A 17,289-nucleotide genomic window follows, 5' to 3' on the forward strand; every position below is an offset into this window, starting at 1 on the left:
TATATTTTCTCAGTTTAAGACCATTTACATTTATTTTTATTATTATTTTTAGAAACAGAGTCTTCCTCTGCAGTGCCCAAACATAGCTCATTGCAGCCTCCCACTCCTGGGGTCAAGAGAGCCTCCCGCCTCAGCCTACAGAGTGGCTGGGATTACAGGTGCATGCCACCATGCCCAGTTAATTTTTAAATTTTTGGCAGAGATGAGGGTATGGGGGAGGGTGGGTCTCACTAGGTTGCCCAGGCTGGTCTCGAACTCCTGGCCTCAAGCGATCCTCCTGCCTCGGCCCCCCAAAGTGCTGGGATTACAGGCGTGAGCCACCGTGCCCGCCTGATTAGGTTTATTATTACTCATTGAATGCAATCCTACGGAGCTGCACAGCAGGGTCCCAAACTCAAGCCTGTGGAAGGTCGCACACCTGGGAAGCGTGGAGCAATGACCTAAAGCGCAGCAGTCGGAGCCAGAACCCACCCAGGGAACTCGCCTGGAGGCTCTCTTGGCTGGTGCAGCTGCTCCCTGGCTGCTCCCCTTTCCCCGATCCTTCACTCCCACGCTTTTGGGACTACCCTTCCCAGCGCCCCTTGCGGAGCAGGCGGGCCGCGCGCTGCTTCCGGGGCCGATTCCTGTCTTTGGACTACATTTCCCGTGAGGCCTTGCGACCCTGTCCTGGATTTCTCCAGTCTCTTCGGCCGGCTCCGCCTCCGCCTGGACTCCGCTTCCCGGCAGCGCCCGCGGTGGGGCGGGGCAGAACGAGGCGGGACTCGCGGCCCGAGGGGCGGGGGCGGCGGGGGCGGCGGGGGCGGCGGGGGCGGCGGGGGCGGCGGGGGCGGCGGGGGCGGCGGGGGCGGCGGGCGGCCCGGGGCTGCAGGGGCAGGAGCCGCCTCCTCCCAGGGCCTGCCTGGGCGGCCGCCTCCGCTATGCGGCTGCTAGCCGAGGGGCGGCGAGTGAGGCTGCAGCAGTTAGCCGGGGACCTCGTCCGAGCCCATCCGCCTTTGGAGGTGAGTGGGGCGCGGCGCGGGGCTTCGGGGCGGGCCCGAGGGGAAGCTGCAGGGCGGGCGAGCGCCCTCCTCACCCCACCGCTGCCCGCCTCACGCGACACAGACTTGAAACTTAGCGCTGTTGGCACATCCGGAGCCCCGGCCGTCGGCTCGCGTCTTCCCCTTGAGGGGTGCGGGAGTTTTTGCCTTCTTTAGACTTCAGCAGGCTGCCGCGGAGGCCACTGTCTGACAGGGGAGGGGACGGGGGCCCAGAGAGGTTAGGTGACTTGCCCAAGGTCGCACAGCACTGCGGCTCGGGGACACGCCGGGACCCCCATTCCCAGACGGGGCGGCTGCAGCCCCCAGAGGGCTCTGTCCGTTTAGGCAAATATGGCCGCCCGCCTTCGGGGACCCGCAGCCTGCGGTGAACGTTGCTTTGTCCTTGCGTCCGCGTGAAGCAGGAGGTTATTCCAGGGTGGGCTTCGGAGAGCGTTTGGCCTGGGGGATCTTGGCGGGGACCCCCAGTCCTTCCTCTTCTCTCTCGCCTACCCCCGGAGCGTAGGGCGCCGAGTTATTTTTAGCCGCAAGAGAGAGCCCTGCTTTCCGCAGCTGGGCCACAGGACCACGCCCTGATGCACGGGTTTTGTTTTTGTTTTTTCTGCTTTTGTGCTCAAATAGATCTCTGAACTCTTGTCCACGCTTCTGCAGGGACTGTCGGCAAGGGGGTTCTCAGGTTTTAAAAAAAGCGGGGCGTGGCGACAGGGGGCAAACGTCCTACTTGCCATAGATCCTGTTAAAGGGGAATCAATCATTTCGTTGATTTGAGAGTCAAATATCGAGCCCCTAATATCTGTTGGGCACCGTACTGATCACTGTCCCTGCCCTCGAAGTGTTTGTAGTCTAGAAGGGAGAATGGTTTCTGATGAAGAAGACTCAGATACTATAAACTGTTAAGTGCCATAAAGAAAAAGCATCCCCTTTCACTCTGAATGGGAAGCACAGGAACCTGACCAAGTGTGTTGGGTTGGGGAAGGCATTTAGAGGTTTCATCTGTCACAGCTGTACAGTTTGTGATTATTTTGTTTGCTTGTTTGTTCTCTATTTGATCTGTCCCCAGAATGTAAGCCTCCTGAAGGCAGATAAGAGTAGTGTCCTAACTTTTGTATCCTCAGAGTGTAGGACGGTCCCTGGCATAGAATTGGCGCTTAGTAAAGATTTGTTGCATAAATGGCACAAAATGATCCCTGAACGTGTTCTGAAGGGTGACAAGGACTTACTGACGGGGAGAAGGCAGACAGCTCTGTGTGATTCTCAGCTTGCATTTCAGGACCGACCATCGTCTGTTAGCCAACATGCACCGAGCTAGGCGTGGTGGCGTGTCACTTTATCCTTACATTGTGTTACTGTCCTGTTAACTAGCGAAGTCGAGAGTAGGACTCACCAAGGAAAAATAATTTCAGCCGCCTGAAGAATTTAGGGGATGCTCTACTTTTATGTCTGTTTGAAAATGTCCGTGATAGAAAGTTAGATGGGTGTCTTGGGCTGCACACTTAAGTGTGGAGGGGGATTTGGTGACACATTGGGGCTGCTCCTCTCGGAGGAAGGTTTTGACCTATTTAAGAAGACATGTCCTAGAAAGGCTATGTACTGGGGACCAGTTTGTGTTACAGGAACTTTGGAAGGGGGCAATCACTTTGATTTGCGGCAGTGTAAGTGAAGAAGGATGCAGGCACGAGAGAGATTTGAAAAGGAGAAGAAGGGTGAGGGCATCGCAGCTGGGCAAGCCGCCTGGGGCGCGGCGGGCAGGAGGGGAAGGGCCCAGTGGGTGGGTGGCCTGGCCAGTTTCTCCAGAGCAGCCAGGGTGAGGAGGGGAAGCATGGAAAGTAAAGCTACAGGGGTGGATTGTACCCAGATGACCAAATGACCAAGTGGCTTGGATGGACCTTTCACCTACTTAGCAACAGGGAGACATTAAAGGTTGGGGTGTTTTTGTTTTTGTTTTTTTTTTGAGACTTAGTTTTGCTCTGTTGCCCAGGCTGGAGTGCTGTGGTGCAATCTCAGCTCACTGCAACCTCCGTCTCCCAAGGTTCAAGCGATTCTCATGCCTCAGCCTCCCAAGTAGCTGGGATTACAGGTGTATGACACCACGCCCAGCTAATTTTTTTATTTTTGGTAGAGACGGGGTTTCACCGTGTTGGCCAGGCTGGTCTTGAACTCCTGACCTCAAGTGATCTGCCCGTCTCGGCCTCCCGAAGTGCTAGGATTACCGGTGTGAGCCACTCCACCCGGCCTGGATTATTTTTATATAATAAAGCAGGGTGTCCTCTTTGTAGGAAAGCAAAATATAATAATACAGAAAAGAAAAAAAAATGTATGACTACAACCATTCTTCAGTTTGGTGAAAGTCCTAATGAAGGTTTTTCTTTGTATATACTTTACTTTTTTAAAAAAAATGATAGCTTACTATATGTTGTTTTATAATGTGTGTTTTTCATGTAACGATGTGTTCTGAGTATGGAGTACCAACAGTTAGAAGCCTGTGTGTAGCTACGACTAGCAAATAACAACAATAACAGTAATACAGTGGAAGCTGCCAAGCACCACAGCAAGAGTTACTGCTATTCCCATTTTACAGATGAGGACTGTGAGGCACAGAGAGGCTGGGAAACTGGCCCCAGGCCCCACATCCTGGGAGTGGTGAAGCCAGGATTGGAACCCTGGCAGCCTGCCCTTGACTCTGGAGCTGCGCTATTCAGTACAGTAGCCACAAGCCATGTGGTTACTTAGGATTTAAATTAAAAATCAATTACAATTAGATAAAATTGAAAACTCAGTTCCTCAGTTGCAGTAGCCACATTTCAAGTGCTGAGCAGACGGCATGGCTACTAATGAGACAGTGTGAATATAGACGGTGGCCATCCCTGCATAGAGTTCCTTTGGCCAGAGCTGTTTAGAGCCTTCCCTTAGTCACTCTTAACCAGTCACTGGGTACTCGGTAACCAGTCCTGCAACATCTTGGGTAATATAGTTCCACAGAGTCTACAAGATGCTCGCAGCGTAGCTTAGTTCCTGCTTTTATTATTTATTTATTTTTTGAGAGATGGAGCCTTGCTCTGTCACCCAGGCTGGAATGCAATGGCGTGATCTTGGCTCACTGCAACCTCTGCCTCCCAGGTTCAAGCGATTCTCCTGCCTCAGCCTCCTGAGTATCTGGGATTACAGACATCCGCCACCATGCCCGGCTAATTTTTGTATTTTTAGTAGAGATGGGGCTTCAACATGTTGGCCAGGCTGGTCTGAAACTCCTGACCTCAAGTGATCCTCCTGCCTCAGCCTCCAAAGTGCTGGGATTACAGGCGCTAGCCACTGTGTTGGGCCTCATAATTTCTTATATAGCATTGTGCTTTACAGTTCACAAATCATTTTCATGCCCCTCTCCTGTTTGTAAAGGAAGAATTGACAGGACAGCAGGCGTGAGGGTCACATGATCATCCCCCAGGTCACAGCTAGGTGATTGGCTAAGACACAGGTCAACAAGCCACCGCTCATGGGCCGGACCCTGCTTATGTATAGCCTATAGGCCAAGAATGGTCTTTATATTTCTCAAAGGTTGAGAAAAATCAAAATAGTATTTTGTAACATGGGAAATGGTGTTGAAATTAAAACTTCGGTGTCACCTATAAATAAAGTTTTATTGGAACACAGCCACATCTGTATTGTCTATGGCTGCTTTCACTTCATAACAGCAGAGTAGAGCAATTGTGACAGAGACTGCGGCCTTGCAGAACCCCAAATATTTCCTGTCTGGCCTTTTTCAGAAAATCTGCCGGTCACTGGGTTAAGAGAATACTGCCATTGAATAGGAATTGGGAAATAGGGATGAGGGACTGAGGGAAAAGTTTTTTTTTTAAAGCAAATATTAGTATCTAGAGAATATTAGAGGTTAAGAAAAGTGGGACTACTTGCATATGAATTTATAAAGTAGGACTGTGTGTTTTTCCAAAGAAGGGAAGTTTGGCTAAACTCTTTTCACTACTTAAAAGAGCAAAAATTAGCCAAGTGTGGTGGCGTGCGCCTGTGGTTCCAGCTACTGCAAAGGATGCTGAGGTGGGAGGATTGCTTGAGCCCAGGAGTTTGAGGTTGCAGTGAGCTATGATCCGGCCACAGCACTTCAGCCTGGGCAACAGAGTGAGGCCTTGTCTGTGAAAAAAAAAAATTAAAAATAAAGTAGAGGCTGGGCACAGTGGCTCATGCCTATAATCCTAGCACAAGTGGGGTGGCATGCGCCTGTGGTTCCAGCTACTGCAAAGGAGGCTGAAGCAGGAGGATCACATGAACCCAGGAGTTCGAGACCAGTCTGGGCAATACAGGGAGACCCCATCTCTCCAAACAATACAAAAATTAGCCAGGTGTGTTGGCTCACGCCTGTAGTTCCCAGCTCCTTGGGAGGCTGAGGTGGGAGGATTGCTTGAGGCCAGAGGCTGCAGTGAGCCACGATCTCGCCGCTGCACTCCAGCCTGGGAGACAGTAAGACCCTGTCTAAAAAAAGAAATTAAAAGATAGAGCAAAGCAGTCTGCTGTTTTAGTTTTCTGGCATTCTCTCTTATAATTTTTGCTTTTATTTCTTTGGGAAATCATAGGAGCTGTGTTGAAGAGAGACATGATTTTTGGTCTTTGTGAAAGCAGTAATTAATTTCTCACAAATAGCTTTGCTTTTGAGTGGTGACCCAATTGTGAACATGAGTGTTAAAAATTCGCCTTTGTGCCCTCCCTTCTCTTCCCTTCCCTCAAAGAACAAAGCAGAAGGTAAGTATCTCAGGAGTAGTCAAGAGGGAATTCTGAATTCTCCCCTGTTATTCTGAACTAAGGTGAGGTAAGACGTGGAATGAAAATGAGAGGCTTTCACCTGTAGAGGTGTTCTGAGTTTTAGAGCAGTCACACCTGTTTCTCATTGACTTCTGGAGCAAGCAAGGCTGTCTTGCCCATCTAATTTTACACTGCAGTTCATTTAATGTTTAGTTTGTTTCTTAAATTAAGGGGCTTGTCTCATTTTCATTGATACCTTGCTTCCAGTTAATGGAAATTTATAAACAGAAGAAAACACCATGTAAGTAATCAAGCTGATCATTATGTTTATTGCATCTCTTCTTTTAGTTTAATTTTAATTTTTTTTTTTTTTTTGAGGCAGGGTCTTGGTCTGTCACCCAGGCTGGAGTACAGTGGTGCAATCATGGCTCACTGCAGCCTCCACCTCCTGGCTGCAAATGTTCCTCCTACCTGAGCCTCCAGAGTAGCTGAACTACAGGCACATGCCACCACACCCAGCTAATTTTTGTAATTTTTGTAGAGACAGGATCTTCCTTGTTGCCCAGGCTGGTTTTGAACTCTTAGGCTCAAGCAGTCTTCCCTCCTCAGCCTCCCAAAGTGCTGGAATTACAGTTGGGAGCCATCGCACCCAGCTGCTCTTATGTTTTATTAAGGGAGCACTAACCTAAATTAGCACCAGTCATGCGAAATGGCAAGAAGCTGATAGAAGACTAAGACTGCAAAACTGTCTTCCCGTGTAGACAATACATACATACATTGTCTAGACATTTGAGGAAGATTTTGTTCATCCAGGAGTTTGTTGCAAGTAAGAAGGAAATTATGATACATTGTAGTGTTGTATCAATTTAACATTTTTGAAAAAGTTTTTGTTAAATGACCACTGAATTTTTAACCACTTAATTTTTTTTACAAGCTTACTAAATAAGTTTGTACAAATACTCAGATTATTGACACTTAGTATTAACATACCTTTCGTAAATTTGCCTTATCCATTTTGTTCTTGTATTCTAATAATAACTGTGTGGTAGAACATTGAGAAGAGAGGACAACAGCCACAGGAAATGACTCATGTTTGCTCTTTTGGCACAGCCATGCTTGTATTGGTGAAATTTCCTTCCAGTATTTTTCTCTATGGGGATAAGCATTTAATCATTGTTGTATTAACGGCACATTTATAGCTCTTTAAAACATTTTTTGTACTTTTGTATCTTGCTTTGCAATTAGCATTTCAAAACTCTTTTTCCCATAGTTTTCATTTCTCACGACGGTGCAGTTAGTGGTTGTGACTTGGTTCTGTGCCTAATGTACTTACCTTTTCCATTGTTGCTCCCAGCTTTTTGCCATTACAAATTACACAGGGGGCTGGGCACGGTGGCTCATGCTATAATCCCAGCACCTTGGGAGGCCAAGGCAGGCAGATCACTTGAGGCCAGGAGTTTGATACCAGTGTGGCCAACATAGTGAAACCCAGTTTCTACTAAAAATACGAAAAGCCGGGCATGGTGGCACACGCCTGTAATCCCAGCTACTGGGGAGGCTGAGGCATGAGAATCGCTTGAACCTGGGAGGTGGAGATTGCAGTGAACTGAGATTACGCCACTGCACTCCCGCCTGGGCAACAGAACGAGACTCTGTCTCAAAAAAAAAAAAAAAAAGATAAAAGAAATAACACAGGGATGAACATATTTTGAGTTATTTCCTTAGGACAGAGTTCCAGAAGTGAAATTACTAGGTTAGGGACTAAGGTAAAAAAGCGGAGGCCAGGTATGGTGGCTTATGCCTGTAATCCCAGCACTGTAGGAGGCCAAGGTGGGTGGATCACTTGAGTCCAAGAGTTTGAGACCAGCCTGGGCAGCATAGGCGGGCCCCATCTCTACAAAAAGTATAAAAATCAGCCAGGTGTGGCGGTGTGCGCCTGTACTCCCAGCACTTTGGGAGGCCGGGGTGGGTGGATTGCTTGACCCCAGGAGTTTGAGACCAGCCTGGGGAGCATAGGGAGACCTCGTCACTACAAAAAGTATAAAAATCAGCCGGGTGTGGTGGCGCACGCCTGTAGTCCCAGCTATTTGCGAGGCTAAGGTGGTAGGATCGCTTGAGCCTGGGAGGTGGAGGCTGCAGTGAGTTGAAATTGTACCACTATACATCAGCTTTGGTGACAGAGTGAGAGGCTGTCTCAGAAAATAAAAAAGAGGGGATGTGATTTCAGAGCCATCCATCCACTATTCCTGTGTAATCTGATTCTCTTTACAATGGTAAAATTGTTAAGAGTCTCACACTCTTTAGTAAAGAACTGTGATAGCTGGGTGTGGTGGGTCATGCCTGTAATCCCAGCACTTTGGGAGGCCAAGGCAGGAAGATTGCTTGAGCCCAGGAGTTCAAGACCAGCCTGGGAGACATAGTGAGGCCCTGTCTCTTTAAAAAAAACAAAAACAACAACAACAACAAAAAACAAACTATAATAAAGGGTTTTTGCATCTCATTTCATAGGTTACTATGACATCTGATTTCATAGGTTAAAAAAACCACCGCGCAGAACCTCATCGTTTTCTCTGCATTGTTCTGAATGACCGTGGCTGCTGCCTTTTTCTTTGAGCCTCTCTGTCCGCTGACACACTCCCCACACACTAGCGTGCTGCCCACGCAGAGCCCGCTTTGGCTCTCTCCACATCTTTAGTTTTTCCATCCTCACTAATTTACATCACTATTTTATTTTTTTTTTACTTAAACAGGAAAGAGCCAGACTTCTCAGAGGTCAGTGTGTTCAACAAGTGGGACCCCAGGGCTTTCTGTTTGTTCAGCAAACAGAGCTTGTAGTGGCCTCCCCAAAGGATGGTAGGTTAGGAAGCAGTGAATTGGGCGCTATCCCAAAAGGCTATTGCATATTTTATTTTATTTCTTTTTTAAACAGGCTCCATCTCCATTCTGGGTTCTGATGATGCCACTACTTGTCACATTGTGGTCCTGAGGCACACAGGTATGATGAGAGAGGTGAAGGAAACCATTACTTAAACTGACCCAACCTTTGGGAGCATTGAATTTCTCGCGTTGAGTTTCCTGGTGTCTTGTTGGAAGCGGACTCCGCTTACCTTTTTTCTGGTCTGCATGGTGTCTCCCTGGTGTCCTGGTCAGAATGGGTTGGCTGGGCAGCACAGACCTTTCCGTTTTTCCCCTACAGGATATGCAAGACGAGGCGGTCCGGAGGGACAGGCGGAGTCTCGGCCTGCGCACTGCACTCCCATCAGGAATAACTTGAGTCCTTTCACCCTTGTTCTTCAGGTAATGGGGCCACCTGCTTGACACGTTGTGACGGAACCGACACCAAAGCTGAGGTCCCCTTGATCGTGAACTCCATAAAATCCTTTTCTGACCACGCTCAATGTGGAAGGTGAGATCCACGCTGCTCTCATAGGTGAATTGAGATCTTGGAACCGTTGCGTACAGGACGTGGCCGTGGAAGCTGTTAGGGGAACACAGGATGCCACCGCCGTCGTGTCTGCCTCGTTCCCCTGGAACAGAACCTGGCACGACGTGGGCACTGCGTCAGCAGTGGTTGAGTGAATGAGTGGGTGTTGGGCACAGGCAAGGAGTCCGTGCTGGATTTGAGATGGAAGGCTTGACTTTGAACTTGATGTCGCCTCAGGAACGTCGAGTTTGCGATTTTCACGTCGTTTTGCTCTCCCCCGGGTGTGGTAGCTCTTCATGCAGTCATTCCTCCCGCAGTTGCTTGTTAAATGCTTCCTCTCACCTACACCTTGTAGTTTCTAGGGACACAGCAGTGAAGACTAGACAGAAAGCCCGGCCCAAGATGTTTGTATTCCGAAGCCGAGAGACTGTACACAAGATGGGGTGTTGGGTGGTGAGGCGGGGCTGTGGAGAAAACCAGGCCAGGAAGATGTGGGGACCGCTAGGGGGCGAGGCATGTAGTTTTTTTTTCTTGTTCTCTTTTTGTTGTTGAGATAGGGTCTGGCTGTGTCGCCCTGTCTGGAGCGCAGTTGTGTGATCTCAGCTTACTGCAGCCTTGACTTTGCGGACTCAGGTGATTCTCCCACCTCAGCCTCCCAAGTAGCTGGGACCACAGGTGTACACCACCATACCCAGCTAGTTGTTTTTTTTTTTCTGTAGAGACAGGGTTTTGCCAAGTTGCCCAGGCTGCTCTTAAACTCTTGGGCTCAAGTGATCCTCCCAGCTGAGGGGTATAGTTTTAAATTCCAGCAGATTGGTAGTTTCCCCAAGGATTGCTGGATAAGAAGCGGCCTCTAGCCTGGGTGCCCCCACAGCACCTCATCCTCTCTCACTGCAGTAAAGTATCTGCTGCCTCCATTTGACAGAGACCGGCACTGAGGCTCAATGTGCTGGAGCACACAGGAGCTAAGTGGAGGCTGATGACACAGGCCTGCTGTCAAGACCACTGTTCACACACCTGTCCCCTCTCCTTGCTCTGTCTTTGTGTAGACCTGGCAGGCATTGCTCTCATTTTATTTGAAGTCTAAGGCAGCCATTGAGTGAACTATTCCCATCATATACAAAGGCTTAACAATCCTAGGAGTCAAAAAAGGAAAGAGAGAGTTCTCTGCGAGAGATTTGCCAGTCAATACCGATCGATTCTAAATTCTCCCTCTGCGGTCTGTGCCGAGGCTGGGCTGGCTTCATGGACATGTGACCCGTGCAGGCCCAAAATGGTATTTTCATTTTCCTGTCATCTTGGCCCCCGCAGGGGGACATAATCAATGCCATTATGTTGCCACACACTCTGCTTCATGGTTCTCAGAACGTGCCTGTCAGCTCTTCCTGCTCTGTTGTAGAACTGCGATCGCTCAGGGAGTCAGAGGCAAACCTGGTGGCCCAGTGGCAAGCACAGCCGTGGTGGCCACAGCTCTCCTTACTACTACTACTTGGAGTTTATTATGAGGCCCCTTGAGGCTGTGCCCTGTGTTAGGTACATCCAAGGTTCTGGTTCATCCCTTAGGAAGATTTTGTGTCTGAGAAGGCAGCGTGAAGTCTGGCAACACTTTGCCGAGTGTGAATTCGCCCAGTTGACAGGCTGTGGAAAAGGGGGTTAGTAGCTGAGTGTGGGAAACACTGGGTTCAAGAAAGTTAGTTGGATTTTTCAATCGCAGGACTTCTCAAGAGCTTCACTGTGCTAATGCGCAGTGTGACTCCTAAGGAGGGCTGCCAACAGGCAGTTGCCCAATCTTTTTTTTTTTTTTTTAAATTTGTTTTAGAGCCAGGGTTTCACCCTGTCATCCAGGCTAGTCTCAAACTTCTGGGCTCAAGCAATCCTTCCACCTCTGCCTCCCAAGTAGCTGGGAATAGAGGTGTATGCCAGCACACCTGGCCCCAAACCATTTTTTTTTTTTTTTTTTTTTTGAGACAGAGTCTGGCTCTGTCGCCCAGGCTGGCATACAGTGATGCAGTCTTGGCTCACTGCAGCCTCTGCCTCCTGGGTTCAAGTGATTCTCCTGCCTCAGCCTCCCGAGTAGCTGGGATTACAGATGCCCACCACCACACCCAACTTACTTATTTATTTTTTCCCCCTGAGATGGAGTCTTGCTCGATTGCCCAGAGCTGGAGTGCAGTGGCGTGATCTCGGCTCACTGCAACCTCTGCCTCCCAGGTTCAAGCAATTCTCCTGCCTCAGCCTCCCAAGTAGCTGGGATTACAGGTGCGCCACCATGCCTGGCTAATTTCTTTTTTTTTTTTTTTTTTTGAGATGGAGTCTTACTCTGTAGCCTAAGCTGGAGTGCAGTGGCACGATCTTGACTCACTGCAACCTCTGCCTCCCAGGGTGAAGCAGTTCTCCTGCCTCAGCCTCCCAAGTAGCTGGGACTACAGGCGCATGCCATAATGCCCAGCTAATTTTTTTTTTTGTATTTTAGTAGAGATGCAGTTTTACCTTGTTGCCCAGGCTGGTTGCAAACTCCTGAGCTCAAGCAATCTGCCCGCTTCAGCCTCCCAAAGTGCTGGGATTACAGGCGTGAGCCACTGCCCCCGGCCTAATTTTTGTATTTTTAGTAGAGATGGGGTTTTACCCTGTTGGCCAGGCTGGTCTCGAACTCCTAACCTCAAGTGATCCGCCCACCTCAGCCTCCCAAAGTGCTAGGATTACAGGTGTGAGCCACTGCACCTGTCTTGTGCCTGTGCTCTTCTAGAGCAAAGCTCCCCACTGGTGCATGGAGGCGGCATCACATTTGTGTTCAGATACGGATCCCCTCAGTCATCAGGGCCCCTGGGCAGGGTCCCCAGAAGCTCGCCACTGGCCTTGGCAGTGTGCTGCCAATACTTTCTTTTGCGGTGGCACGAAGATGACCTGAAGCTCTGCTGTAGAGCAAGTGTTCATGGAAACTGAGAATGAAAGTTCAAAGTGAGACCAGCGCACGCACCGGTGTCTTCTTCTGGTCTCTGACCCCTGTCTCATCTCTTTGCCAGGCTGGAAGTGCACCTCGTTGGAGGCTTCAGTGACGACAGGCAGTTGTCACAAAAACTCACTCATCAACTTCTTAGTAAGTTCATTGTTTTTTTTCTTTCCCCCAAATTGGACATAAATATGTACCCATATTTGCTTGGGTTAAAAATCCCAACTGGTACAGAACCTGAGAAGGGCACACCCACTTGGAGCAGCACAGAGAAACAGACTGCCCAGCTTGGAATTTCACAGAAAGACTGAATGCGTGGAGCTCATGTGTAGGGGTAGCAGGGCTGGGGATAAGATTTTCTACTAAAACAGCAGTGAACACATTCCAAAATAGTAAGTGCTCTGAATTGTGTGAAAACAGAGCCACCCTCCCTCCTGGCAAAAATGTCCATTTTAATCTGCAGAAAATTAAAACACTGATGATACCATTTTTTCCCTATTAGCAAATTTTTTTTTCTTTTTTTCTTTTTTTTTTTTTTCAGGGGTGGAGTCTTGCTCTGTTGCCCAGGCTGGAGTGCAGTAGCATGATCTCGGCTCACTGCAAGCTCTGCCTCCTGGGTTCAAGCAATTCTCTTGCCTCACTCTCCTGAGTAGCTGGGATCACAGGCGTGCGCCACCACACCCACCTAATTTTTGTATTTTTGGTAGAAATGGGGTTTCACCATGTTGGCCAGGCTGGTCGTGAACTTCTGATCTCTTGATGCACCTGCCTTGGCCTCTCAAAGTGCTGGGATTACAGGTGTGAGTCACCACACTTGGCCTAAATTTGCAAATATTTTCAAAAAAGAAAGAAACAAAAACAACATTGTCGTGTGTTGACTAACCACCAGGCCATGAAGTAAGCTTACTCATATGATGGTACAGCCTGTCTGGGAAGCAATTTGGCATCATGACTGAAGGCCTCACTCTGCCGCCCAGGCTGTAGTGCAGTGGCGCCATCATGGCTCACTGCAGTGTCAACCTACTGGGCTCAAGTGATCCTCCCTCCTCAGCCTCCCAAGTAGCTGTGACAAGGTGCATGCCGCCATGCCCAGCTGATTTTTAAATTTTTTGTGGAGACAGGGTCTCGCCATGACTTAACTCTTAAAAAAGGTTCATATCCGGCCGGGCATGGTGGCTCATGCCTGTAATCCCAGCACTTTGGGAGGCCAAGGCAGGTGGATCACCTAAGGTCAGGAGTTCAACACCAGCCTGGGCAACATGGTGAAACCCTGTCTCTACTAAAATTACAAAAATTAGGCCGGGTGCAGTGCCTCATGCCTGTAATCCCAGCACTTTGGGAGTTCAAGGCAGGCCGATCACCTGAGGTCAGAAGTTCAAGACCAGCCTGACCAACATGGAAAAACCCCGTCTCTACTAAAAATACAAAATTAGCCGGGCATGGTGGTACATGCCTATAATCCCAGCTACTTGGGAGGCTGAGGCAGGAGAATCGCTTGAACCGGGGAGGTGTAGGTTGCGGTGAGCTGAGATGATGCCATTGCACTCCAGCATGGACATCAAGAGCAAAACTCCATCTCAAAAAAAAAAAAAAAAAAAATTATCTGGGCATGGTGGCGCACGCCTGTAATCCCAGCTATTCAGGAGGCTGAGGCAGGAGAATCACTTGAACCTAGGAGGTGGAGGTTGCAGTGAGCTGAGATCATACCACTGCACTCCAGCCTGGGTGACAGAGCGAGACTTCGTCTCAATAAATAAATAAATAGTTCATATCCTTTGACCCAGTAATACCCCTTGTGGAAATACATGCTAAGAAAATAATCTGAAATGTGCATAGAGATTTGAGCCTGAAGATGAGCAGTAGAACATTACTTATAACAGGAAATGTGATGTTATCAGAATAATAATTATGTAGTTGCTAAAAAATAACACATATAAGGGTGAGAATTACATGGGAAAATACCTGTGCACAAGCAAATCAGGATATAAAATTGTCGGCTGGGCGCGGTGGCTCATTCCTGTAATCCCAGAACTTTGGGCAGCCAAGGCAGGTGGATCACTTGAGGTCAGGAGTTCGAGACCAGCCTGGCCAACATGGTGAAACCCCATCTGTCTCTACTGAAAATACAAAAATTAGCCAGGCATGGTGGCGCACGCCTGTAATTCCAGCTACTCGGGAGGCTGAGGCAGGAAAATCGCTTGAACCTGGGAGGTGGAGATGATGATGAGCAGAGATCACTCCACTGCACTCTAGCCTGGGTGACAGAGCAAGACTCCATCTCAAAAAATAAAAGATATAAAATTGTCTTTATGGTCAGCTCTGCTGAGCATAGAAAAATATGGAAGAAAATCCACTAATTATTAACAGTGCTAGGATTATGGACATTAAAAACCGACTTCCTTATGTTCTCCTGTATTTTTCAAATCTGTTAGAGTGGCCAGATTTTTGTTTTTGTAATTCTGATAAACAGGAAAACAGTTTACTTAGGAGAAAAGTAAAAATCTTACGAATCCATGGGTCCCCGCAAAACCCTCAGAATGAAGAGAAAAATGGGAAGGCTCAGCCCAGGCTCCTTCGGGCCTGAGGCTGAGAATGTGGCCGTCTCCTGGCGGTCAGGGTTCTGTGGTGTCAGCTCCTTAGCGTCTGGCCCCATAGGCCAGGCTGTGGCAGTGTGGGCGCAGGCTGTAGGGTGGAGCACACTCAGTTGGCTGCAGTCCCTCCCTATCCTTGGCTTGCTCAGCAGTTTGTTCTGGTAACTAGAGGAACTTTTCTGACATCTGGTCTTAAAATTCTCATCATAAGTGAATTTGACAGGCAAGAAGATGACATTCACTTAGTGACATTACGTGTGACAGGTAAGTTCTGCCATTTGCCCCAAAGCGAAGATGTGGGTCTCAGGACCGTTTTGTCCCCAGTCTTGCAGTGGGCCCAAGCACCGGCACACACTGCTGTCACTGCTTGGCCACCGTCTGTCCCGGCTCTTCCTGTGGTGGGATGGCCTTCCCCTTCCTCTTGCCCTCGTCCACCATCTGCCCGGCCTCAGTTCCAATGCAGCCCCCTTGTCTCCCAGGAAGGAGGGCACTGGATCTCAGAGGAGCTGCCACCCGTGTGGCAGACAGGGTGCACAGAGAAGGTGGGGTGGGAGTGGGGACCGATTCTGCAGCTGCCAGTTTGTTCAGTATAAACCCCCCTGCCTTGGGACAGGGTAGGGAAACAGGGCCACAATCCCTTTCATTTTCTGGAATTTTCCTCCCTTTCTGCATTGAGGAGCTCCTCCTTCACCTTTATTATACGAAGTAAAGTGTATCTTCAACATTTTTATTTTGTAGAATTAAATGACCGGGAAGAAAACGAAAACCACTTTCCAATAATATATGGCATTGGTAAGTAGTGTGCATCTTTTGTGGGTTGGAGGCTTGGTCACATGTGCAGTTAAAAGTCTAATTCAGCAAACCAATGACCCCACTGCTGTCAGGATGGGACAGCCTTGGGTTCAGATCCCAGCTACTCCGAACATCTGCCGTGAGGCCTTGGGCAAGTAGCTTAACTTCTCTAAGCTTTACCTATAAAACTGAGATAACATTCACTTCTTAAGACTTTGAAGAAGCAACGTGGTAGCAAATAGAAAGCACAGGCCATGCCCACCCTTCCCAGGAGCTGGGGGAGTGCCTGGTTTTGTTTCCCTCTCTCCCCAGCACCCCAGGCCCGGCGTGCTTTTCTCCTGCCAGTGCTCTGGGGTAGGAAGGCAGGCACTGGAATCCTTTTATACATCAGGAACTGAGGAAGGTTTTGCTTGAGAACAGAAATCCTCCAAAGTGTAAAACTCTCAGGCTAGAGAAAACCTAGAACCATCCTCCCTGCTTGGCAGCCCCAGGACTCCCACGGAAAAGGCATCATGGAATCGGCTCTATTTCAGAGGGCTTCTGCTGTAGCGGTGATACTTGATTGATTTAGCTGGGTGGTAGGTACACAGTGTTCACTGTTCTATTCTCTGTAACTTCGTGTATGTATAAAATACTAAATTGTGAAGATTCAAACAGAACGATCACAGTTCACCCACCCACCCCTGGTCATACACCAGTAGGGCTGACCAGAGGTTTTGCTACACGTCCGACTGAAGGAATGGCTGCCTCCCAGGTGGAAAGCAGCTCTTGGTTTAGAACAAAATCTCACCGAGTCCAGCTCGGGCCTCAGCGATTTTCACCGAGATGCTTGGGGTAAAGGTTGCATTTTCCCCCTCCAGGGAGGGGGAAGTCCAGATACTTAGGAGCCATTCTGTTCACTTTCCGGTCTTTCTCTTAGGAGTGGCGGTAGAAATGTAAGACTGTGCAGACTTTCCACTTTGGTCCTTTGTCAATTCAGAGTCATCCTTTTGTCCCTCACAGCTGTCAACATTAAGACTGCAGAGATTTACAGAGCCTCCTTTCAAGATCGGGGTCCGGAGGAGCAGCTGCGTGCTGCGCAAACTTTAGCAGGAGGACCAGTGAGTTTCAAATCATCTTTGTTAAGGGGTTAAAAAAAAAAAAAAAAACATCAAATGTCAAGGCCTTAAGTTTTCGGAATCTTAGAAAAGTTTATGCTGTCAGCTTCTTTATAGCTGTAAATTATCAGGGACCAGCACATACATACACCCCTCTCCACACTCACTGTCTCAAAATAGTAATGAACATCTTTAGGTCATCAGCTCCAGTTCTATGCCTAAAAGGTGTGGGAGGTATGTGTGAACCCCAGCATCCGAATGCAAAGAGAACAAACTTCTGTTACTTCATAAGAGCTTTTCCTATAAAGTTCTACAAAGAGAGGAGAACTGGGACGCAGGAGAAGTTTCTCCCCTCTGCACTCGGGACTATGCATTCTTTTGGACCGGGTCACTGAAGAGCAATTTGCTGGAACAATTTAATTAACCCAAAATAATGATCAAATTAATTTAAAGTCTGATTCCCTTAGGGTGCTTAATTAAATTATACTGTAATTTTAAAAGTTAGAAAACTGAAAACCCAAGGTTTATATGCCATTTGAGGAATGGGTGAAAGAATTCTTTAAAAATGCTCAAAGTGTGAAAAAACAGAAATCACATTCAGGCCACCCCAAAGAAATCTTCTCGTTTATGAAATGCTGATGTTTTTCACTGG

General features: G+C 48.4%; 1 protein-coding gene across 5 annotated transcripts in view; it reads left to right on the top strand.

Moving 5' to 3' along the window:
- Nucleotides 1-839: 839 nt before the first annotated feature.
- Nucleotides 840-17,289, top strand: part of LOC129016371 (uncharacterized) — a 61,093-nt gene continuing 44,643 nt past the window's right edge. For all 5 annotated transcript variants that reach the window (XM_063654054.1, XM_063654058.1, XM_063654056.1 and 2 more), the window contains exons 1-7: nucleotides 840-998; nucleotides 8,534-8,636; nucleotides 8,713-8,778; nucleotides 9,081-9,189; nucleotides 12,231-12,304; nucleotides 15,487-15,540; nucleotides 16,543-16,640. In XM_063654054.1, the coding sequence (XP_063510124.1) occupies nucleotides 918-998; nucleotides 8,534-8,636; nucleotides 8,713-8,778; nucleotides 9,081-9,189; nucleotides 12,231-12,304; nucleotides 15,487-15,540; nucleotides 16,543-16,640 (585 nt within the window). In that variant the 5' untranslated portion in view covers nucleotides 840-917. The remainder of the gene's footprint in view (nucleotides 999-8,533; nucleotides 8,637-8,712; nucleotides 8,779-9,080; nucleotides 9,190-12,230; nucleotides 12,305-15,486; nucleotides 15,541-16,542; nucleotides 16,641-17,289) is intronic.

The sequence above is a fragment of the Pongo pygmaeus genome, chromosome 18 (genome assembly GCF_028885625.2).
Source record: "Pongo pygmaeus isolate AG05252 chromosome 18, NHGRI_mPonPyg2-v2.0_pri, whole genome shotgun sequence".
NCBI lineage: Eukaryota > Metazoa > Chordata > Mammalia > Primates > Hominidae > Pongo > Pongo pygmaeus.